Source organism: Balaenoptera ricei, chromosome 12 (genome assembly GCF_028023285.1).
Source record: "Balaenoptera ricei isolate mBalRic1 chromosome 12, mBalRic1.hap2, whole genome shotgun sequence".
NCBI lineage: Eukaryota > Metazoa > Chordata > Mammalia > Artiodactyla > Balaenopteridae > Balaenoptera > Balaenoptera ricei.
In genome coordinates this window covers 68,846,432-68,871,373 of record NC_082650.1, presented here as the reverse complement: position 1 = coordinate 68,871,373, position 24,942 = coordinate 68,846,432, and the positions used below count along the sequence as shown (strand labels likewise).

At 36.9% G+C, this 24,942-nt stretch overlaps 1 protein-coding gene across 1 annotated transcript; it reads left to right on the top strand.

Moving 5' to 3' along the window:
- The first annotated feature begins 1,604 nt into the window (after positions 1–1,604).
- Positions 1,605–21,614, top strand: PM20D2 (peptidase M20 domain containing 2). The gene is made up of 7 exons (XM_059941600.1): positions 1,605–2,177; positions 4,273–4,421; positions 9,508–9,650; positions 10,991–11,145; positions 18,050–18,185; positions 19,233–19,340; positions 19,576–21,614. The coding sequence occupies exons 1-7, from the start codon at positions 1,722–1,724 to the stop codon at positions 19,728–19,730; spliced, it is 1,302 nt and encodes a 433-aa protein (XP_059797583.1). The 5' UTR covers positions 1,605–1,721; the 3' UTR covers positions 19,731–21,614.
- The last annotated feature ends 3,328 nt before the right edge of the window (positions 21,615–24,942 follow it).

Sequence of the window (24,942 nt, the reverse complement as noted above, 5' to 3'; positions counted from 1 at the left end):
TTGGATGTCTACTTACATAAGCAATAGAGCACGGTGGCTGAAAGTAGCCCACTGGAGCCAGACTGGCCTCTGTTCCATCCTGGATCCACTACTTACTAGCTGTGTAATCTCAGACAGTGCATCTGTAAAGTGAAGATAAACAATCACATTAACAACCTCATAGGTTATTATGAGAATTAAATTAGTTAATACTCGTAAAGCACTTAGCTCATGTTAAGCTCCTGCCACAGAGTAAGTGCTCTACAAATGTCACTATTGTATTTGCTCAAACAAGGCCATTTTTTAGCCAACTATTTGAACACAATAATACTGAATCTCATAGATGCAGAGGGGATTTTCGCGGAAGTGTATCCCAGTAAGGTTTGTTAAGCGTAGACAAGGGGGTCCAGGAATTTAATACCACATTTGTTGTCTTTAGAGCTGCGTTTCAGTTAGGGTGTTGCCTGAGAATGACAGTGTTTTCTGATTTAGAATGTGACATTTACTCTGATATTGTTAATATGTGTAGTAGTTAAAAATAGTAGTAGATAGTCTTCATGTATGTTAGCTTCCTTTAGACTTATTTTGAAAAAATTCATTTGTCTTATTATATGAATATATTGTGTCCCATTTAACTGAATGGTAACAAATTAAGGAAAGAGGTGATAGAGTATGAAATGTTGATGGAAGCTTTTACCATGTGGAACACCTTAGAATATAAATTTCTACAGTGCTATTAATAGTTATATCATCAACAACATTTTTTCAGACTTTGTGCTTCACTCCGGAGAAAAGAGTACGGCATCTTGAATTTCTTCACTGGGTAATTTAAAACCGAGTTATAATGTGGACAACTGCACACATGTTACGTGAGTTCAGCATCAAAGTTGTAAACGAAAATAGAAAATATGCTCTCTCTCAAAGCTGTTACTATTTAACAAAACACATTCAAATCAACAAAATAGTATGAATATATATGACCATAAATGTTTTTATTAACTCTTTGTTTTGGGCTTTTTAAAAAACCTCATTTTAAATACTTAATTCTAATTCTACTCTACTCAAGTAGACTATAATAGCGAATACATATCTAGTGCTTACTATTTACATTCCAGGTGCTGTTCGAGTTACTAGTAAGTTCTGATTCTAATAAGAAAGCCACATACAGCAGTTTCAGCTTTTACGTAATACAGTAACCTCAAGGAGAAGAAAGTGAGGGCGTACCGAAAACTTAACCACGTAGTCTATAGACCAGTGTTTTTTGTAAAGCATTTATATCGACACCCAGTTTTAGGAACTAAAACCCTTGTATAAATTTGTATTACTATTCTAGAAAGGAGAGTGCCGTTTTTCAGGGGACTATACTCCACTTGGTCTGTCTCTGAGGCCTATTAACCAATAAAACCGTTCTATTCTGCTGCTCTGGGACATAAGCAACAACGAAAAGGAGTAATGACCTTAGACCATAAATAAGTTGTCAGGACAGCCAAGGGGACGGAGGAGAGACAACGAGCCCCAGGACTCGGGTTCCTCCCAGCGACCGGCTTCAGAAGGGGCGGAGCACATTTCCGGCGTGGCGCTGGAGGCGGGGCTCGGGGGCTCGGGGGTGGGTCTCCCGGGAGCTGCGGAGACAGCCTGCGCCGCGAACGTCGGGCGTGTGCGCAGGCTCAGTGGGCCCCTAGGAGGGAGCGATCTAGCGGGCGGTCGAGAAGAGCGCTGAGCGGTCACGGGCTGTGGGCACGATGAGACCCGGAGAGGAGAGGCCGGTGGAGGGGGGCGCCTGCGCCGCCGTCTTCGAGGTGGAGCTGCTGAAGCTGCGCGCGGCGGAGTGCATCGACGAGGCGGCCGAGCGCCTGGGGGCCCTGAGCCGCGAGATCTGGAGCGAGCCCGAGCTGTCCTACGAGGAGCACCATGCCCACGGCGTGCTGACGCGCTTCTTCGAGAGCGAGCGCCCGGCCGCCTCGTGGGTGGTGCAGCCGCACTACCAGCTGGTCACGGCCTTCCGTGCCGAGTGGGGGCCGCCGGGGGGCTGGGCGGCGCCGCGCCCGCTGCACCTGGGCTTCCTCTGCGAGTACGACGCGCTGCCAGGCATCGGGCACGCCTGCGGCCACAACCTGATCGCCGAGGTCGGGGCGGCGGCCGCGCTGGGCGTCAAGGGGGCCCTGGAGAGCCTCCCCAGGCTGCCTCTGCCGGTGAAGGTGAGGTGGGGCCCGGGCTTGGGACTCCCATCGCCAGCCCAGGCCGGGACCGACCTGAGAAGGGCGGGAGCCGGCGCTTCCTGTGCGCTTCCGTCCCTTCCCACTCCGGGGCAGGTGTAGGGGACAGCACTCGACGTCCTGGCTTTTGCTAGTAGGCAGAACCCCTGGATCAAAGTCAGTAGTTCATGAGTTGCCGACCTAGCGACATTTTGCAGATTTTTGCTTTTTCACTCCTGCGTAGTTGTAAACAGTTGAGTGGACTCTCTCCCTTAGGAAGGAACGTAGAACCATTTCGTGATGGCTTATTTTTGGTAACAGGGGCAATCGCAATTTGCTGACAAGGTTGTGCAATCTCTGGGAGGAGGTAGTTATTATAGGGAAACCTGCAGACCCTATTCGTTAGCCTCCAAAAAATCTTTTGTTTGTGGCAGTCCTAGGAGCTGTTGTGATTCGAATCATTGGAATTTGGATAGGAAATGTTCAGTCGTTAGAACTACAAAACCTCTAGAAGTATACAAAAAATGGGAAGAGAGTGAACATTAACTACATGATCCTTAAGTCTTAAAGTTTATTTCGCGATTTTAAGAAATAGCTCGATCCTTTAAACGGGGAAATATTTATGTTAGCCACAGGGCAAGTTTAACCTTGTGTTACTCTGTTTTTCCAGATGGTATATTCTTTCTGTGGGCTAAGATTCAATCACCACTGCTCAGGTTAAGGGGAAGACTGATGTTATATTTTAATATTCTTTAGCCCATTTTTTCCAGTGTCAGTACCTTTCTCTTTTATCCTTACAGTTCCATCTTTTGTGGCTTTTTCTCTTTAGCCGCCTTCTCTTTTCTGCCTCTGGGCCTTGTTTTTCATCTGGCTAGGTTTTTGTTTTGTTTGGGGGAGGAGGTGTCCTTTGCCATTGCATGAAGCACTGGAGAGATTTAGCTTTAACCAGGTTTATGAAAGGTTCAGAGAAGTCAGCAAGATTTAACCTGAAAAGTCATCAGATTTAATGAGTCAAGGGTTAAGAGTAAAAAGCAACTTAATTTAAGAGTTTGGGTGCTTTATAACTTCTGAATAAAGCAAGACTTTGGGAAATACACACACTTCTGATTTTGAATGGTAATACTCAGTTTTAGTAAGGTTATCTGTCTTATCTGAAAATGGAATTTATGTTGATTCTCTTTTCAAGCCAAGAACTTTTCCAACTTGTTTCATTGTGTTCTTATACGTGACCTTGAAAGTATATTAGTTGTTTATAGATAATTTTTCTTTGCTTTTAAAAATTGTTTGAAGAAGTTAAGTTTAAATATCAAAGTAAAATGTTTATTCTGTAAAGTTCTCTTTTGTTTAATTAGGTGTTTGGTGACCAATAAATCTGCCTGGTTGAGCTGGTGGAATCGAATTAGTAAGTTTGTGTAATAGTTGGCCGTTTCTAACCGTGGTATTAAGATTTATTCAATGCTTTTCATAAAGGATTAATGCGTTAAGACCTTTTAAAGAGGTAGTTTGGTAAAGAAACAGAGTTCAGGCCTGAAGGTCAGGGTATCTAATCCCAGCTCAGCTTTAAGCCTTGCTCTGTGATCTGGGGCAAGACATTTCACTCCATGCCTCAAAACCACCCTTCCTAAAATGATGATACAGATCGCTCACCTACCTCACAGGGTTGTTGTGAGGATAACTAATAAGTAACTAGAAAGTTCCTTACTAGTAAAATGCTTATGAATAATTATATACATATATACTAAAAGACAGTCAAAAATAAGCTTTAAGAAGTAAGTCCTAAATAATTTTGAGGAACTTAGTATATAGTACTTATCTCTTTTCATCTTTGACATTAGTTCTATAAAATTGTGTTATAAGATTGGGAAAAGTTTCCTATAGAGACTTTAGTGCATACTTTGAGCCAAATTGGTATAATAATGTCAATTGCAAGTTTGTGGTGAATTTAGCACGGTAGATTTATGCCCACTGCCTTACTTGAGTCAGAGAACAAAACCTCTCTTCATAGTTTGATTTAGATTGTGAATACATATGCAAGGGAACCTGAGTGATATCGCCTGCTAGGATTTTTTGTTGCTCTGACACAGGTATTTCTTTCTAGGTAATTGTTCTGGGAACCCCTGCAGAAGAAGATGGTGGTGGCAAAGTTGATTTAATCGAAGCAGGGGCTTTTAAAAATCTTGATGTTGTTTTTATGGCCCATCCATCTCAAGAGAATGCTGCTTATCTACCTGATATGGCTGAACATGAGTGAGTAATCAAGTTGAAATAAACTTCGTAGTGGAAAACAGGCTATTAGAATACTTTAGTGACTTAACCGGAGGCTAAAACTCCGTACTTCTGCATTTAAAAAGTAAATTGAAAAAAAACAGTAAATTGAAAGATAATGGTGTGATATTTGATTTCCATTGAACGACATTTGGTAGGCCCCTTCTAATTGAGATTTAATATGGTGTTCATAATTGAACTGTTAAAATACTGCCTAAAAAGCGTAAGAATAGCAAACAATATGTTGACACTTATGTTCTATTTTGAATTGAGAGGAATCTGGTTTCTGGACAATGTCTGTCCTTTGATATGGAGTTGCATTTGCAGCTGAATAGATCTGCAAGAGACAGCTTTGTTAGACTTGGGAAGAAAACACACTTCTCTAGTTTACTTATTTTGAGTTCTTTGCAAAAAGGATAAATTATGTTCCTGACGAAAAAATACAGAAACTGACTAGCTGTGGATTTGATTGGAATTTGCCAATATATCCTTTTCTGATTTGTCTGGTGCTGAAACTTTTTTTTTTCTTTTTTATCTTTCTCTATGTTGAAAAGCTCACTTTTTTTTGGTACCTAGGAGCATGCATCATTTAAGTGGTTTAAATTTTTTACATCAGAAATTTCAACCATAATAGTTAATGGTCCAGTTAGGGGTCTGGTCCCAAGGAGCCATGGCTCAGCTGCTTCAGGAAAACCCCATGTTCTCCTCTGCAGTAGCCAGGGAGTAATCGCAGAACCACCCCAGCAGTGCTTCTAGATTGTGTGTTCAGTTATCCTGCATTTCTCTGCATCCCTTGTTTTCAGAGGATGAGTATTTTAACTGTCCTGGTATTTTTGGTCTTATCACCAGGAATAATTGGTATTGTGACAGTAGGAAGAGTCTTTCAACTTCCGTTTCAGGGATGCTGTACAGTAGTACACCTCTGGAAAACCTTAGAGGTTAGAAATCTCTGCCAATGTCTCTGGCTGGAAGGGACCAGTGGCTGCAGGCAGGCTTCCCAGTCCATTAGCCTTCTAGGATTTAGGGTTAGGTACGCTTCTTGGCCTTGATTCTGAAGTCAGTCCATTGGGCCTCAGGCCTTTTCTTAGTATCTGGCTTCTTAGGTTTTTCACTGGCCAACTTTTAAGATGGAAAAGAGAGCAAGAACAAAAATTTAATTTAAAAAATTACTAATCTATTCATGCTAAAAATCTGTAACAATAAATAAGATAAAGCACTATGTCCCTATTAATCACCTTTTTCACATACAGTCCCTTTTCTAGAGATATATATTCTTCCAGGACTTTGGGGATATATTTATAGACATAAAATAGGTACATGTATAAATTAAATTTTAAAGGAGGATTTTTTCCCCCCTCTGAAATAGTCTGCTAAATATATTGTTGATCTGGCTCTTGCTTTTTAAAATTAAACAATGTGTCTTGAATATCATTCCATATCAGTTTTTTTTAAGTGTGCTTTTTAAGCCTAAAATACTAATGCTGATATAAAACAGGCATTAACATTTCTTTTCCTGTAGTTTATTGTGCTTTAATTGTACATAGATTTGAACCCTAGAAGAAATGGTGCTAGAGCCATTTTCATAAAGGACATCTTTTTCCATTTTTTAATATTTATCACCAGTTTTGTTAAAATTCCAGTTTCTGGGAGATGGTGATAAGATATAGATTGAGGAAATAACAAGTATCCTAAAATTTAAAATATATATTTGGATGCTTTTACTTGTTTTTGTTTTTTTAATAGAATGTTTGGAATTAGTAAAGAAATGCCATGAGCCTCCTGAATCTAGCTCATTAAAAAAAAAATAAGTCTAGAGTGACTTTTTAATAATTTAAATGTGGGTACTATTAATCAGGCTTAAAAAGTGTTATCCAAACAAGTCACCATTATTATTATTTTTTGGGGGGGGTTATCAGACAAGGCCATGAGTCATGTATTCAAAGAGTTAAAAAAACAAATGGAGGCAAGTCATCTTTATAAATAACTATTTAATATACAATCCTTTCTCTAAACCTTATTGTTTTTTATTGTATCTGAGTAGACTGGTATGAGAACTATTGGGAAGTGGAAAAACAATTTATAAAATTTTAAGGGGGATGTCCCTGGTGGTGCAGTGGTTAAGAATCCTCCTGCCAATGCAGGGGACACGGGTTCGAGCCCTGGTCTGGGAAGATCCCACATGCCACAGAGCAACTAAGCCCGTGCGCCACAACTACTGAGCCTGAGTGCCACAACTACTGAAGCCCGCACGCCTAGAGCCCATGCTCTGCAACGAGAAGCCACCACAATGAGAAGCCCGCGCACTGCAACAAAGAGTAGCCCCCGCTCGCCGCAACTAGAGAAGCACGCGTGCAGCAACAAAGACCCAACCCAGCCAAAAATAAAATTAATTAATTAATTAATTCTTAAAAATCTTTTAAGGTATTAGTGATACAGGTATTCTGGAACATTTTTTTTTTTTTTTTTTTTTTTTTGCTGTTTGAAAGTGTTTATTAGGTTTATTTTAATTGCTATAAGTGTTTGCTAACCTTTTGGTGGCACATTTGTGGAGAAAAAAAGGGAAGCAACTAGAGATGTAGATCTCCCCATCTTCTCTCCCTCTATTTCTTTTTTACTTTTTTTTTTTTTTTTTTTTTTTTATACTGCAGGTTCTTATTAGGCATCAGTTTTATACACATCAGTGTATACATGTCAATCCCAATCGCCCAATTCAGCACACCACCATCCCCACCCCACCGCAGTTTTCCCCCCTTGGTGTCCATATGTCCATTCTCTACATCTGTGTCTCAACTTCTGCCCTGCAAACTGGCTCATCTGTACCATTTTTCTAGGTTCCGCATACATGCATTAATATACGATATTTGTTTTTCTCTTTCTGACTTACTTCACTCTGTATGACAGTCTCTAGATCCATCCACGTCTCAACAAATGACTCAATTTCGTTCCTTTTTATGGCTGAGTAATATTCCATTGTATATATGTACCACATCTTCTTTATCCATTCGTCTGTTGATGGGCATATAGGTTGCTTCCATGACCTGGCTATTGTAAATAGTGCTGCAATGAACATTCGGGTGCATGTGTCTTTTTGAATTACGGTTTTCTCTGGGTATATGCCCAGTAGTGGGATTGCTGGGTCATATGGTAATTCTATTTTTAGTTTTTTAAGGAACCTCCATATTGTTCTCCATAGTGGCTGTATCAATTTACATTCCCACCAACAGTGCAAGAGGGTTCCCTTTTCACCACACCCTCTCCAGCATTTGTTGTTTGTAGATTTTCTGATGATGCCCATTCTAACAGGAGTGAGGTGATACCTCATTGTAGTTTTGATTTGCATTTCTCTAATAATTAGTGATGTTGAGCATCTTTTCATGTGCTTCGTGGCCATCTGTATGTCTTCTTTGGAGAAATGTCTATTTAGGTCTTCTGCCCATTTTTGGATTGGGGTGTTTGTTTCTTTGATATTGAGCTGAATGAGCTCTTTATATATTTTGGAGATTAATCCTTTGTCCGTTGATTCATTTGCAAATATTTTCTCCCATTCTGAGGGTTGTCTTTTCGTCTTGTTTATGGTTTCCTTTGCTGTGCAAAAGCTTTGAAGTTTCATTAGGTCCCATTTGTTTATTTTTGTTTTTATTTCCATTACTCTAGGAGGTGGATCAAAAAAGATCTTGCTGTGATTTATGTCAAAGAGTGTTCTTCCTATGTTTTCCTCTAAGAGTTTTATAGTGTCCAGTCTTATATTTAGGTCTCTAATCCATTTTGAGTTTATTTTTGTGTATGGTGTTAGGGAGTATTCTAATTTCATTCTTTTACATGTAGCTGTCCAGTTTTCCCAGCACCACTTATTGAAGAGACTGTCTTTTCTCCATTGTATATCTTTGCCTCCTTTGTCATAGATTAGTTGACCATAGGTGCGTGGGTTAATCTCTGGGCTTTCTATCTTGTTCCATTGATCTATGTTTCTGTTTTTGTGCCAGTACCATATTGTCTTGATTACTGTAGCTTTGTAGTATAGTCTGAAGTCAGGGAGTCTGATTCCTCCAGCTCCATTTTTTTGCCTCAAGACTGCTTTGCCTATTCGGGGTCTTTTGTGTCTCCATACAAATTTTAAGATGATTTGTTCTAGCTCCGTAAAAAATGCCATTGGTAATTTGATAGGGATTGCATTGAATCTGTAGGTTGCTTTGGGTAGTATACTCATTTTCACAATGTTGATTCTTCCAATCCAAGAACATGGTATATCTCTCCATCTGTTGGTATCATCTTTAATTTCTTTCATCAGTGTCTTATAGTTTTCTGCATACAGGTCTTTTGTCTCCCTAGGTAGGTTTATTCCTAGGTATTTTATTCTTTTTGTTGCAATGGTAAATGGGAGTGTTTCCATAATTTCTCTTTCAGATTTTTCATCATTAGTGTATAGGAATGCAAGAGATTTCTGTGCATTAATTTTGTATCCTGCAACTTTACCATATTCATTAATTAGCTCTAGCAGTTTTCTGGTGGCAGTAGGTATTCTGGAACATTAATAAAATATTGGTCAGGAACAACTGACTTAACGCTAGAATATTTTATAATACTGTGAATATAATCTGATTTTTAGAGGTTGTCTTAACCCATTTCAAATGTCACCTCCTTTCTGTCTTTCCTTGACCTTTCCCCACCCTTAAGACAGAAAGAATTATTTGAGTTTTTGCAGACCTTTGATATAGAACTCTCACAGTACAGTGTAGAAGGAGACAGGAGCCATCTCTTGTAATTCCAGCACTTAATACAGTATTGCATTGTTTGTTTAAATTGAATTGTGTACAGATCTAATTTGTACAGGAGCTCCATTGAGCAAAGTTCTTTTTCTCTGGTTTTTTGGAATGCCTTCTTTGTGTTAGTCACTGTATTACATAATAATAAACTAGAACTAAGGTATGTAAATTGCTACATTATTGCTACAAATTAATTCATCAGTGTGAATTAATTTTGAATAATAGTCGAGTAGTTCTAATTACTTGGATTTTCTTACTTTGATGATATTGAAAAAAGTAATTCCGAATGATGTTTTATTTCCTAGTGTGATTGTGAAGTACTATGGAAAAGCATCTCATGCTGCTGCTTATCCCTGGGAAGGACTAAATGCATTAGATGCTGCTGTCCTCGCCTACAACAATCTGTCTGTGTTAAGACAACAAATGAAACCGACCTGGAGAGTTCATGGTACGAATGTCAAATGCTTTGGGTAATAGGTGGCGCTTAATATATTTCAGTGCAGTATAATTCCTTAATATTTGATTTAAAAAAACATTTGGGAACATTTTATGTACTTTATGGATATTTCAAAAATTTTTAACATTTTCAGAAATTCCTGGGACAGGATACTAGATGTTCATTTATATGTGGGTAAGAAGATAGTTAAGATTATTTGTACATAAATAGAATGGTCATTTTGAGTATTAGAAATAATGTTTTTATGTAAGGATCTATGTTCTTTCTGTGGATATTTGAAAGTTAGAACTTGATTTTTCAGTTATCCTCACTGTCTCAATATTCTGTGGGTATTTGAAAGTTAGAATTGGATTTTTTCAGTTATCTTCACTGTCTCTTAATAACAAAATTTCATCATTTTCTCATTTAAAAAAAAAGTGGTGGTTACTGGTTTTATGTACTCAAGTGCTGTTAATCCTAAGTAACATCTTTTTAAATTATGTGTATCACCTTAATATATATACAGTAATAAAGTACTGTCTTGAAGGTACAGATTTATTTTTTAGTTTAATTCCTTATGATTTAAGAAATTATTATACTTTAAGATCTGTTCTTTGCCTGATTTTGCTATAGTCTGAAATTAGTTTGTAACTGCACTTTTACCAATTTTCTACCTTAGTTTCTTTAAAAAGAATAAACAGGAATATGTAAAAAATATTTCTTTTTAAAACAGGTCATATAAAATAGGTTTTGCATACTTATTTTCATTATTATTTTGAATGGATACATCTTCCTTCTCAGTCTAGTTCCAAATAAATGCATTTGTTTTGACAGTTGGTAGTATACTTTGTCATCTTTGACTTGCATTGGTTTCTTGTTGGCATGAAAATTATTTTCCCAGAGCCAAATGCTATTTAAAATGGGATTCCTGAGGTATGAGGGTAATTATAGAAGCTCATACCATTGGTTTTTTTCCTTATGTCAAAAGTTTATCAAAATGTACAACTGTAATAAAACGCACTGAAATAAAATTCTCCCAGAAGGCTTAAGATAGTTGTAAAAATTTCTAACAGTTTCTCTATAGTCAGGAATCATAATTTCTTAACATCGTATAAATTCCTCAGACTAAAGTACATATAGACAGTTATTTTTTTTCCTATTAGTGAGAAAGTATCACACTGTGCATAGAAACTTGTTGTATAACATCAAAATCTTTGGTTGGTGATGCTAATAAGTTTAAATTATTTTTCTTTATGTATATATTGGCTGAAAAACTTTATGGGTGTATTTAAGCTTAAATAAATGATCTCCAAGCTCCAAGCTCAATTCCAGTAATTTGGTTCTTTTTATAGGTATAATAAAAAATGGTGGTGTAATACCCAATATCATTCCCTCTTATTCTGAACTAATCTATTACTTCCGTGCACCCTCAATGAAAGAACTTCCAGTTTTGACCAAAAAGGCAGAAGATTGCTTCAGAGCTGCAGCTTTGGCTACTGGGTGCACAGTAAGAACTTTTAAGAGTTAATCTAAGTTATAATCAGAAGTATATATGTGGGCTGGGGTTGTTTATATTGTTACATTTAGAACCTAATTTGCCTCCCTTTTATTTGGCAATCAATGCCTTGAATATGCGAAACCAGTTGACTGAATAGTTGATGTGAAAATCTTTCATTCTTATTTATTTTGCTCAGTGTCTGCATAGGGAAGACTGCAGTCGTCTTATTACACAGGACTTAGAATAACTGATATTGCTGAGCTAGACTCCCTGCCTTTTTGCAAGTTATATTTTTCCTTATTGGCAGTTATGCTTTTGGAATTGCTGTATATAGTTCCTGTAAAGGGAACTTTATGGCAAAATCAGCCAAACCTATTTTTGGTGAAGTGACAGGTATGTGTAGTAGTGATATAAATACTTATGGCTTGCTGGAATGAAAGTTAAAATAGACACAGTAGTCAAGAGGTTTTGTTTATTTGACTCCTAAAGTCGGCAGCATGTATGTACCAATCATGTAGGGCGTACAGTGGGATGAGAAGCTCCAGAATGCATAAATCTTGCCCTGGGGCAAGCCTGTAGTCTGGTTGGAGAGAGATAAGATCTGGATTTGTGCCTCTCAGCCTCACTGATTCTGTAACTTTTGGAAATGTTATTTAATATCTCTGGGCCTCCATTTTCTCTTGAAAAATGGAGATAATGATATAATCTATCTTAGGGTTCTTATGAGAATTATAATGGCATAATGTTTGTGAAGAGTTAGGGCCAACACTTCATACCTTATTTTTTTCTGCCCTCAGTAGATTGGAGATGTATGATTTATTCAGATAGTAAGAGTGATTCTAAGACAGTATATGTTAAGTGTCCAAAGAGTAAAAAATTAAGCATTCATCCCTTATTTATTTATAATTATAAATATAGATATTTAAAATATTTATAACATAAATACATGAACTATTATCACTAGCTAATATCCCAAGGTATAATATTCCCTTATAATAAGATTCATTGTTATTAGATTTGATTCTATAAGTCTTTTTTCCCTCAGTTTTATTGAGATAAAATTGACATACAGCACTGTATAGGTTTAAGGTATACAACATAATGATCTGACTTACATACGTCATGAACTGGATTATCACAATAAGTTTGGTGAACAGCCATCATGTCACATAGGTACAACATTAAAGAAATGGAAAAGAAATTTTTTTCCTTTATGATGAGAACTCTTAGGATTTACCCTAACTTTCATGGATAATGTACAGCAGTGTTAATTATCTTTATCATGTTGTACTTATATCCCTAGTACTTATTTACCTTATAACTGGCAGCTTGTACCTTTTGCCTACTTTTGCCTAATTCCCCCTCCCGCCAGCACCCGACTCTGGAAGCCATAAATCTGATCTCTTTTTCTATGAGTTTGCTTGTTTTTGAAGTATAATTGACCTACAACACTATGTTAGCTCCTGGTATACAACATAATGATTTGATAGTTCTGTTCATTTCAAAATGACCACCATGATAAGTCTAGTTGTCATCTGTCACCATACAAAGATATTACAGAATTATTGACTGTATTCCCCACACTGTACATTTCATACCTATGGCTCATTTATTTTGTACTGAATGTTTGTAATCTCCCTCACCTACTACTCTTTTCTCCCAAACCCCCTTCCCTCTGGCAACAACCTGTTTGTTCTCCTTATGACCCTGTTTCTGTTTAGTTATAGTTGTCCATTTGTTTTGTTTTTTAGATTCCACATGTAAGTGAAATCATACAGTATTTGTCTTTCTTTGTCTGACTTATTTCACTTAACATAATACCCTCTAGGTCCATCCATGTTGTCGCAAATGGCAATGTTTCATTCTTTTTATACAGCTGATTAATACAGCTGCTTAATATTCCATTGTATATATGTATACCTTTAGCTATTGTTTTTACATTCCATCTGTTGATGGACACTTAGACTGCTTCCATATCTTGGCTATTGTAGATAGTGCTGCAGTGAACATAGGGGTGCATATATCTTTTCGAATTAGCGTTTTTATTTTCTTCACATACCCAGAAGTGGAATTGCTGGAGAGTATGATAGTTCTATTTTTAATTTTTTGAGGAATCCCCATACTGTTTTCCATTGTGGTTGTACCAATGTAGATTCCCACCAGTAGTGCACAAGGGTTCCCTTCTCTCCACATCCTCACCAACATGTATTCGTTGTCTTTTTCGATAATAGCCATTCTGACAGATGTGAGGTGCTATTTCATTGTGGTTTTGACTTGCATTTCCCTAATGATTAGTGATGTCGAGCATCTTCTCATGTGCCTGTTCCCGTCTGTATGTCTTCTGTAGAAAAATGTCTATTCAGGTTCTCTACCCATTTTTTAATGAAGCTGTTTGGTTTTTTGCTATTGAGTTGTATGAGTTCTTTGTATATATTGGATATTAACCCCTGTTGGATCTGTTGTTTGCAAATATCTTCTCCCATTCAGTGGTGGCCTTCTTATTTTGTTGATGGTAACCTTCACTGTTCAAAAGCCTTTTAGTTTGATGTAGTCCCATTCATTTATTTTTACTTTTTTTCCCCTTGCCTGAAGAGGCATATCCAAAAAACAAATTGCTAAGTCTGATGTCAAAGAGCGTACTGCCTATGTTTTCTTCTAGGAGTTTTATGGTTTGGGGTCTTACATTTAAATCTTTAATCCATTTTGAGTTTATTTTTGTATATGGTGTGAGAAAGTAGTCCAGTTTAATTCTTTTGCGTGTGGCTGTTCAGTTTTCCAAACACCACTTATGGAAAGACTGTCTTTTCTTCATTGTATATTCTTGCTTCCTTTTTTGTAGATTAATTGACCGATGGTGCATGGGTTTATTTCTGGGCTGTCTGTTCTGTTCCATTGCTCTATGTATCTGTTTTTGTGCCAGTACCATACTGTTTTGATTACCGTAGCTTTGTAGTATAGTTTGAAATCAGGGCGCATGAGACCTCCTTTTGTTTTTCTTTCTTAAGATTGTTTTGGCTATTCAGGGTCTTTTGTGTTTCTTTACAAGTTTTAGAATTATTTGTTCTAGTTCTGTGAAAAATGCCATTGGTATTTTTATAGGGATTGCAGTGAATCTGTAGATTGCCTTGGGTAGTATGGTCATTTTAACAATATTAAGTCTTCCAAACCTTGAATGTGGTATATCTTTTCATCTGTTTGTCTCATCTTCATTTGCTTTCATCGGTGTCTTATAGTTTTCCAGGTACAGGTCTTTTACTTCATTAGTTAGATTTATTCCTAGGTTATCTTATTCTTTTTGATGAGATCATGAATGGGATTGTTTTCTTAATTTCTCTTCTGATAGTTCATTGCTAGTGTATAGAAATGCAACAGATTTCTCTATATTAATTTTGTATCCTGCAACTTTACGATATTCATTGATGAGTTCTAGTAGTTTTTTGGTGGCATCTTTAGGGTTTTCTACGTATAGCATCATGTCATCTGCAAACAGTTGACAGTTTTACTTCTTCCTTTCCAATTTGGATGCCTTTTATTTCTATTTTTTGTCTGATTGCTGTGGCTAGGACTTCCAATACTAAGTTGAATAGAAGTGGGCGGAGTGGGCATCCCTGTCTTGTTCCTGATCTTAGAGGAAATGCTTTCAGCTTTTTACTGTTGATTATGATGTTGGCTGTGGGCTTGTCATATATGACTTCTTTTTAATTACTAATTTTTATTGGAGTATAGTTGCTTTACAATGTTATGTTAGTTTCTGCTGTACAGCAAAGTGAATCAGTTATACGTATACATATATCCCCTCTTTTTTAGAGTTCCTTCCCACTTAGGTCACAACAGAGCATTGAGTAGAGTTCCTTGTGCTATACAGTAGGTTCTCATTAGTTATCTATTTTATGCATAGTAGTGTATGTAAGTCAATCCCAATCTCCCAGTTCATCCCACCTCCCCCTTCCCCCCTTGGTATCCATACGTTTGTTCTCTACTTGTGTGTCTCTATTTCTGCTTTGCAAATAAGTTCATCTGTATCATTTTTCTAGATTCCACATATAAGCAATATTACATGATATTTGTTTTTCTCTTTCTGACTTACTTCACTCTGTATGACAGTCTCTGGGGCCATCTATGTCTCTGCAAATGGCACAATTTCATTTCTTTTTATGGCTGAGTAATATTCCATTGTATATATGTGCCACATCTTCTTTATCCATTCCTCTGTTGATGGACATTTAGGTGGCTTCCACATCCTGGCTGCTCTAAATTGTGCTGCAGTGAACATAGGGGTGCAGCTGTCTTTTTGAGTTACAGTTTTCTCTAGGCATATGCCCAGGAGTGGGGTTGCTGGGTCATATGGTAGTTCTGTTTTTAGTATTTTGAGGGACCTCCATACTGTTCTCCACAGTGGCTGTACCAGTTTACATTCCCACCAACAGTGTAAGAGGGTTCCCTTCTCTCCACACCCTCTCCAGCATTTATTGTTTGTAGATTTTTTGATGATGGCCATTCTGACTGGTGTGAGGTGATACCTCGCTGTAGTTTTGATATGTATTTCTCTAATAATTAGTGATGTTGAGCATGTTTTCATGTATTTCTTGGCCATCTATATGTCTTCTTTGGAGAAATGTCTATTTAGGTCTTCCACCCATTTTTTGATTGTTTTTTTTTTTGATATTGAGCTGCATGAACTGTTTGTATATTTTGGAGATTAATCTCTTGTCGGTTACTTCATTTGCAAATATTTTCTCCCAGTCTGAGTGTTTATGGTTTTCATTTTGTTTGTGGTTTCCTTTGCTTTGCAAAAGCTTTTAAGTTTAATTAGGTCCCGTTTGTTTATTTTTGGTTTTATTTTCGTTACTGTAGGAGGTGGGTCAAAAAAGACTTTGCTGCAATTTATGTCAAAGAGTGTTCTGCCTATGTTTCCTCTAAGAGTGTCTGGCCTTACATTTAGGTCTTTAATCCATTTTGAGTTTATTTTTGTGTATGGTGTTACAGAGTGTTCTAATTTCAGTCTTTTACATGTAGCTGTCCAGTTTTCCCAGCACCATTTATTGAAAGACTGTCTTTTCTCCATTGTATATTTTTGCTTCCTTTCTCATAGATTAGGTGACCATAATTAGGTGCGTGGGTTTATCTCTGGGCTCTCTATCCTGTTCATTGATCTATATTTCTGTTTGACTTTTGTTATTGAGGTATGTTCCCTCTACACCTCCTTTGTGGAGAGATTTTTGTTTGTTTGTTTGTTTTAATTTATTTATTTAATTCTTCGTTGCTGCGTGCGGGCCTTCTCCAGTTGCGGTGAGCGGGAGCCACTCTTGGCCATGGTGTGTGGGCTTCTCATTGCGGTGGCTTCTGTCGTTGCGGAGCACGGGCTCTAGACACGCGGGCTTCAGTAGTTGTGGTGCATGGGCTCAGTATTTGTGGCATGTGGGCTCAGTAGTTGTGGCTCATGGGCTCTAGAGCACAGGCTCAGTAGTTGTGGCGCATGGGCTGAGTTGCTCTGCGGCATGTGGGATCTTCCCAGACCAGGGTTCGAACCCATGTCCCCTGCCTTGGCAGGCGGATTCTTAACCACTGTGCCACCAGGGAAGCCCCTCTCTCTTTATCTTTAATTTTTGCCATTTAAGGACAGCATGATCCTCTTTGGGTTGATCCTATTTGGGATTCTCTGTGTTTCCTGGACTAGATGTCTGTTTCCTTTCCCAGGTTAGGGAAGTTTTCAGTTATTATGTCTTCAAATATGTTCTCTGCTCCTTTTTCTCTCTCTTCTCCTTCTGGGATCCTGATAATACGAATGTTAGTACTCTTGATGTTGTCCCAGAGGACTCTTAAACTGTCTTCATTTTTAAAAATTCATTTTTCTTTTTTCTGTTCAGCTTGAGTGATTTTCACTACTCTGTCTTCCAGTTTGCTGGTCCATTCGTCTGTATCGTCTAATCTACTATTGATTCCTTCTAGTGTATTTATTATTTCAGTTATTGTATTCTTTAGCTCTGGTTCTTTTTTATATTTTCTAACTCTTTGTTAAAAACTTCTGACTCCTCACTCTGTTCATCCATTCTTCTGAGTTCTCTGAGCATCTTTATGATTGTTACCTTAAACATCTTATCAGATAGATTGCTTATCTCCTCTTCTCCTATATTTTAAATAGTCTTTTAATAATTTTTTATGTTTTGGCTGACTTGTAGTATCTACTTAGGTTGTCATTGTTTCTAACTTAGATGTTGCTAAAAGTAGAATATTACCTTTGCCATTTTATAATTGGTTTTTGCTAATGCTATTGGGATTATCTTTAGTTTGTGGGAGTATTGCCCATTTTTGATTTAGTCAAATCTAAATCTGTAAATCCTCTTAACTGGGCACATATAAACTGCTTCTGTATCTTCATGCACTGAAATTAATAAATGAGGACCATAGTCAACCCTTCCGCATTGTGAATCTTCTGTCTTGCTCAGGATATGTTATACCTTTCAGACCAGGCAGTGGTGTCAGTGTCAGTGTCAGTTTGTATATTGAAAATCGGTAAATCTTGATTTCTTTCTTTTAGAGGCTATAGCCTACAGCAGTGTTTCTTAAGTATGTGGTTTTGGGACCACATTCATCAAAATTACTTGGGGGTGCTGGCTAAAATGGAGACTCCTGGCCTCTCCCACACCCTGTTTAGGGACTGAAGTTGAGACTCACTGACTAGGTGACCTCGTGTGCTTTGGTGCATATATAATGTAAAGGAGATAGGGTCCTAGGAACTCCCGTTATAGAAAAACATACTTTTTTAAGGTAAAAGATTTGAGAGAGTTTATATCCTGAAGGGGAGGTGCCTCCTCTTAAGCCTCTTTCTGTTAGAGAACTATTGCTAGTTTGAAAATTAGATAGTGAATTTGAGTTTCTTAATTCAAAATTTGTTTTATAATTTTTTTATTAGGTAGAAATTAAAGGTGGAGCACATGATTATTACAATGTTCTTCCCAATAAGAGCCTGTGGAAAGCTTACATTGAAAATGGAAAAAAGCTGGGAATAGACTTCATTTCAGAAGATGCAATGTTGAATGTCCCTTCAGGTGATTAAGTTCTTTCAAACATATCATATGCTATTTGAGGAAGGGAAGTACCATCCATGGTTAAATGGTATTGTTTAACAGCTTTGGAGGTTGGGGGAGGTATTGCTCGTGATTTTTAATGAGATTTTTCACAAACTTAATGGGTAGGGGAAAGACACTGATGCACTCTTCAGTGAATGTAGAATGTCAAGTGAACAGATTTGTTTTTAGAAATAGCCAACATACTCTTTGCTTTATATTCTCAATATTTCTAGTGTTTAAATTTGCTTAGTTCTAATTTTTAAGTAAGCTACTTAAAGGGGAAATAGAATTTTAATTCATTTCCAGTCATCAGTAAGCAGGTTACTAAGGACTTAGTTATATGGGGGCATTTTCAGTTTCTGAGGAGTAACAAACAATTGTTAGAATTTCAATAATCATAAGCATATCAGGTTATTTTAGGTTTTTTTCCTTTTAAGAGCATTATTACTAATACGTTTGCATGTTAGAAAAGCCTCTTTTAAAATATAATAATAAATGTTGATGAAATAGACTCAGAGGGACTTGGAGATAAAAACAGGGTGTTGATGTCATTCAGTGAGATAAGAGTTCAAGAGAAAGAGCAGGCTGGAGTATGGTGGGTTGGTATTAATTATTAGTTTGTTAAATTTGAGGTGTTCACAGGACTTCTAAGGAAAGCTGTCCGGTAGCCTGTTCCAAAAGTTGTTTGGGTGGAGACTTAGGGGTTGTCAATACATGAGAGGTGATTGAAACCATAGGTTTCAATGTTGATGAGGTTGCCCAGGTACACAGGAGGAGGAGTCGCCCAGAGATGAAACCCTAGGGATCACCAGTACTCAGGTGACAGGTGAAGGAAAGTGACTAGAGAGGGAGACAGAGAAAGCCAGACAGTTAGGAGAGTGGAGTCATGGAAACCAAAAGAGCAGAGAATTTCTGGAAAGGAAGGAGTAGTAAATCATGTCAGGTGCTATAGAGATTAAGATAAATGTGCTTTAGTGTCCATTGGACTAGCAATTAGAAATTCATGGTTTGTCTTACCTTTCCAAGGATCTACTGATTTTGGAAATGTTACTTTTGTGGTTCCTGGGATTCATCCATATTTTTACATTGGATCTAATGCCTTGAATCATACAGAACAATATACTGAAGCTGCAGGTAAGTGTTATTACAAGTGAATGTCTTGGCATATACTCTTTTTGTAGTAGTAGTTGCCTTTCTAACTGTTTAGTTTAGCCTATTATTACTTCTTTACCTAACAACACCTCAGGAAATACTATATTGTGGTGGGCAGTTGGAGAGGCAATTTAGATATTGAGAGCTAACCAGAAAACTAATAAAGTAATTTGTAATACATATGAGGTTATCTTTATTCATTTTATCTACCTTTTAGGATCACAAGAAGCTCAGTTCTACACTTTGCGAACGGCCAAAGCTCTGGCAATGACTGCATTGGATGTTATTTTTAAACCAGAGCTGCTAGAAAGAATCAGAGAGGACTTTAAATTGAAACTTCAAGAAGAAGAGTTTTTAAATACAGTAGAATAAAAGGAAGATTTAGGAGCCACTCACGGATCATGAAGAAGAAGTGATGATTTTCTTCTTTAATCTTTTTTAATGAGGGAGGAGGGCATGGCTTGTTTTTCATTCTTAAGGGAGTCAAATTCCTCTTACCTGAAAAGTGAGGACATGATGTGGAGAAAACACATTGCCTCATATCTAGAGTGAAAATTTCACAACTCTGTATATGATGGAATTGTGACATTTCAGGGCTGGTATGTAATGGCATTTCATAAACAACCTGGATGACACATGGTTTATCAGTGATAACATTTTATAAATCCGTATGTTGTGTGAGTGTATTTGAAAGATCCAAGAGATTTCAAGCCTTATATCCAGAATTGCCACATGAAAGATTTTTTTTGATATAGGGTGGTAACATTGTTCTATAAAGTTGTTTTAAAATTCAAGTTCTAAATTTAGGGAAGGTTCATCTGGAATATCTGACTATATCTGTTTTGGTTTAGAGAATTTCTTCATTGACAATAAAAGTACGCTTTTTATCAGAAATGCTATGGGGAAACAACTAGAAACTCAGGTACAAAGAATAAGCTTTAGTTTTACCATTTGAAGGAAAATGAAAATGTTCTTTTTTATATATAATTTACTCTGAGAGGTGGCATTAAAGTGCTATTCCTCATTCCATATTTCAGTAATAGAAAAAATGGTAAATGGATAGGATTAGACTCTTCCTGTAAGGTGTTTGCTTGGTAGCCCCACGTGTTCCAGAGGAATTTAACTAGAGGAGTGATGTCTGCTTATCTTGAATGTTAATGCCATATAACTGATCCCCTCTACCTAGCAGCCCTATTCAGGTTTCTTCTCAGAAGCTAGCCTGTCCAGCTTGAGTAAACTCAGTAGTTTATTAAATTTAGGGGACAGACTTCTAAGCCTCCTTAAGCCCCATGCTAGCTCAATATAAACTAAAAAGTATTGTAAGTTTTTCCTGGTGTGACTTTCTCGAACATGATAAAAGAATGTGAAACAAGTATCAGGTAAAACAAATTTTTTTTTTTTTTTTTAAAGGCCAATGATTTTTTTTTTTTTTCCTTTTAATTTATGGCTGTGTTGGGTCTTCGTTTTTGTACGAGGGCTTTCTCTAGTTGCGGCGAGCGGGGGCCACTCTTCATCGCGGTGCACGGGCCTCTCACTACCGCGGCCTCTCTTGTTGCGGAGCACAGGCTCCAGACGCGCAGGCTCAGTTATTGTGGCTCACGGGCCCAGTTGCTCCGCGGCATGTGGGATCTTCCCAGATCAGGGCTCGAACCTGTGTCCCCTGCATTGGCAGGCAGACTCTCAACCACTGCGCCACCAGGGAAGCCCAAACAAATATTTTAAGCTGTGAGTATAGTAAAGGTCCAGTAGACTTTATTTTAAAGGGAGTCCTCAAGTTTGAGTGTAAGCATTGCAGAGATGGAAGGGGAAGGAGGGAAAAGTGAGCATTTGGCCTCTCTGCTGTAAGCAAGTCACTTGGGTGCTCTCTGCCTTAGGCTCCTCATTTGGAAAGTTAGATTAGATCCCTCATCCTTACAGTCCTTTAAACCTCTAATTCCTATTCTATCTGAAATTATTTAAAGTTGAAACAAGGAGAAGGGAATTTGGGTGGAGAGTTAGTAGTTGAGAATTGCTTTTCTTCCATATCAGAGGTCTGCAGACTGCGGCCTGATTTGGCAAGCAGCCTGATTCTGTATGGCTAGCATGCTGGAAATGGTCTGTACATTTTGAAAGGGTTGTAGAAAAACATAAAGCATCAGCGACCAGATCGTGTGACCTGCAAAACCTAAAATATTTACAATCTGGCCCTTTGTAAGATAAAGTTTGCCAGCCCATCCTATGTAACAGTAAAATAAAAACTGTTTCTCTTTGACTACATCATATAATCAGATCTTCTCCTAGAAGAAAACTTGAAGCCTCTGAATTGAAAACATTAAGAAAGGGATGTAGACAGCAGTGCTCTGTGTTGACCATCATAATGCATCAGTGGTTTCTCCTCATTGAGGGTTCTGGCTCTTTCGAAGTTTGCTTGCTTTTCGCATTTACTTTGTTCTTGGATACAGCTACCCTGCTGCCTTAAGGCTGTCCTCTGTGCAAGCCGCTCTTCTAACCCTTCACATCAGCTTTTAGAACATGATCCTCCATGACACTCTTTGATTATTTATAACCTCAAAGAGGCATGGTTGGTATGTATTTTGCAAACAGAAGAGGGATCAACAAAGGCTTCACACTGAGAATTGGATATGTCCAAGACCTCTGGTTTATAAAAACAGAATTAGTTTCCTAATTATCAATTTAATACATTTCTCAACTACAAGCTTCAAATTCCTTATATAAATCCTGCACTCTAAGGAATGTGGTTTTATTTTCTAAAGCCTCGCTAAAATTCTAGAACAGTGATTGTTAACTGGTGTCCTGACCCACTGATATTCTCCTGTCTTTCGTGAACTGTCACAAGTTAACTGTCACTCATACGAAGTATTTGTGATGAATTTACTTTTTAAAAACGAATTAGAGAAAATGTCAGGTTAGAATTCTGTTGTTGCCAATTCACTTGTGTTCTGATAAGCATCCTGCATGAGAGAGCAAGGTGTCGAGTTGCTGCTGATGTGCAGGGGAGAGGTACAGCCTGTACCAGCGCTATCCGCCACAACCCAGTTGGGAGGTAATGTTGACATACCGCTAAGATTTGTGTCCCTTCTGAGTTTCTGTAAGATTTTGTTTTCCTTTCAACATTTAAAAAACTTGGTCAACATATGGGATTACCCATTGGAATATATCCTGGATTTATCATGTCAGAAAAGAGGTTGAGATGCTCCAGAGTCTATCTAGAAGTATATATTTTTTTCCCCAGATCTCACCTTGACATTTTACATTATTTTACTTTAAGTTATTTAATATAATTCAGACTTTTTAAATCCCTTTTTACTTTTTATATATCAGTGAATTAACTGAGCCATATTACACTAAAGAGTGTAAATAAATAACATAAATAACTGCTGAGTCAAAAATCTGTCCAGAGGAACAACTGTAGCTAATCTTCACTATGCCATTTGAATTCGGGAGACTACTTCATTTGTAATGGTAGTTTTTCCTTTTGGAACTAAGTTCTTTCTTTATCCTCATACTTCAATGGCATGTTTGGAATGTGCTAAATTTTCATAAACTTTTATACTTAGCTTAAATTATCATTATTGATTAGTCCTCATATTTTGGATTAAGTCTCCAAAGATTTTGGAAGATAAATGGGGAAGCACTCGATTACAGGAGAACAGTGTCACTTTTAGATAAAAAGGGTTATATATAGCTCTTTATATTTAAAAGACAAAAATTTATTTTTAGGAGGTTGACACATGAATAGGACTTTTTCAAAATTTTGTGTCTTGATTTTGAGGAAGGGGGCAGCTAAGTTTTTCTCCCAGAATTAATTTGAATGATGACACTTTACTGTCACTTGGATTCAGTGACTGTGCGTTATTCCTCCACTAGATTGTATGTTCTTTGAAGCCATTGTCTTCTCAATATGCTTAATTTCCTTCAAGTACACTAAAACCTGACTCATCTGGAAAAAAACAGGCCAAGAAGCTGAGTTCATGTAAAGTTTAAAATAATATAATTTTTAATATATTGAATTAGTTTCTGACCTAAACTAGAGATATAGGTGGACCTGCTTGAGGTATCTTTGTTTTTATGGAAAATGCTTTTATTGCATGCTTTTTTTTTTTTTTTTTTAATAACTTTCACTGTTCACAGCCTGAATGGAAGGCCTTTTCCTCAAATAGCAACTTTTGGCTATCTTTGTTAAATTAATAGACCTTAAAAGTATAATTCAAATTAATGGTTTAAATTTAATTACAGATTGAAAATGTTTTCTCTTTTGTGACTTAATTTTAAAAGCAGGCCTGACTGAATGTGGGACCTGTATAAAACAATTATGTGGTACTACTAATTACTAAGTTGCTATATACTATATAATAAGACTGAGTATATCTAATATTTAGCTTGCCTCTTAAAATTCTCAGACTGCTATTCAGTTTTAAAAACTACCCACAGTTTATGAACTACTCAGGAAAATTTTCCCTTTTAATTACTTCTTCCTGTAGTACTCATAAGGGCTGGGGCATTTAGGATAAACTAGAACATTTTCATGTGTTTATGGATACTTGTATAAACTGAAAGTGTTTTGATTTCCCACAATCCTCCAAAGGACTGTTTATTTATTGATGAGTTGTGTTGATATTTTTGCTGTTATAATTTCAGCAATGGAGTTCAGTGAACATTTGTCGAGGAGAGCCTACTTCTAAGCACTGGGGATAAGACAAAGAGTAAGATATGGTCCATGCCCCAAAAAAACTTGTGGTTGGTGGTAAGTTCTCATAAGATTTGCTTCATCTGAGCAACACTGGGATTGAGGGAGCATCTGAAGGCTGCTGTCTTGGAAATTTTTGAGGAAGTGTTTCTAAAACACTTAAAAATACCTGAGTCATGTCAGTCTGTTTGAATAGAAGAAATCGATATGAAAAGTCTTTTCTTAAAAAGTGATTGTCTTATTTTATAATATATTCTTTTTAAAAAACCATTTCTGATAGCTGTGTTTTATACATTTCTTTTTATCTGAAGTATCTCTGGTCTTCTGGAAAATGTCCTACATAGCACTAGCCTTCAAACTATCAAAGTAAATTTTCATTGTAAAATGAATTAATTGTCTTTGTGCCAGCTAGCAACTCATTATAAGACTGTAAGGTATGAAAAACTACATCTTTATTTTTTTTACATACTTCAAGCATTTTACAAACCAATTAAATAGTTGAGGATAGTGCATTTTGACATGTATGAAATAATTTTTTCAAGTAAGCAATCAGTCTCTACTACCATCAGATCATAGTCATTTTTAAAATATGTTAATACATACATATTAAAGTATGTATGAAAAAATCTAAAATGTTAATAAATATGTTTATCAAATAGCAATGGTCTTGGGGTTTTTTTCAACATAATTAGGGAGTTTTAAAAATATATGAAGATAAAGAACAGTTACCCAAATACAATGTGATGTATTATATTCTCTTATGCATCAGTATTACAGATGTTGATTTGCTTTTAAACTTTGAACGTCATATTATTTATATGAGAATTTTAAAAGAACAATTAAGTTCTTTTGTTTAAAAATAAATGTTTTACTAGTCTCAGATGCTGAAAAATGCCA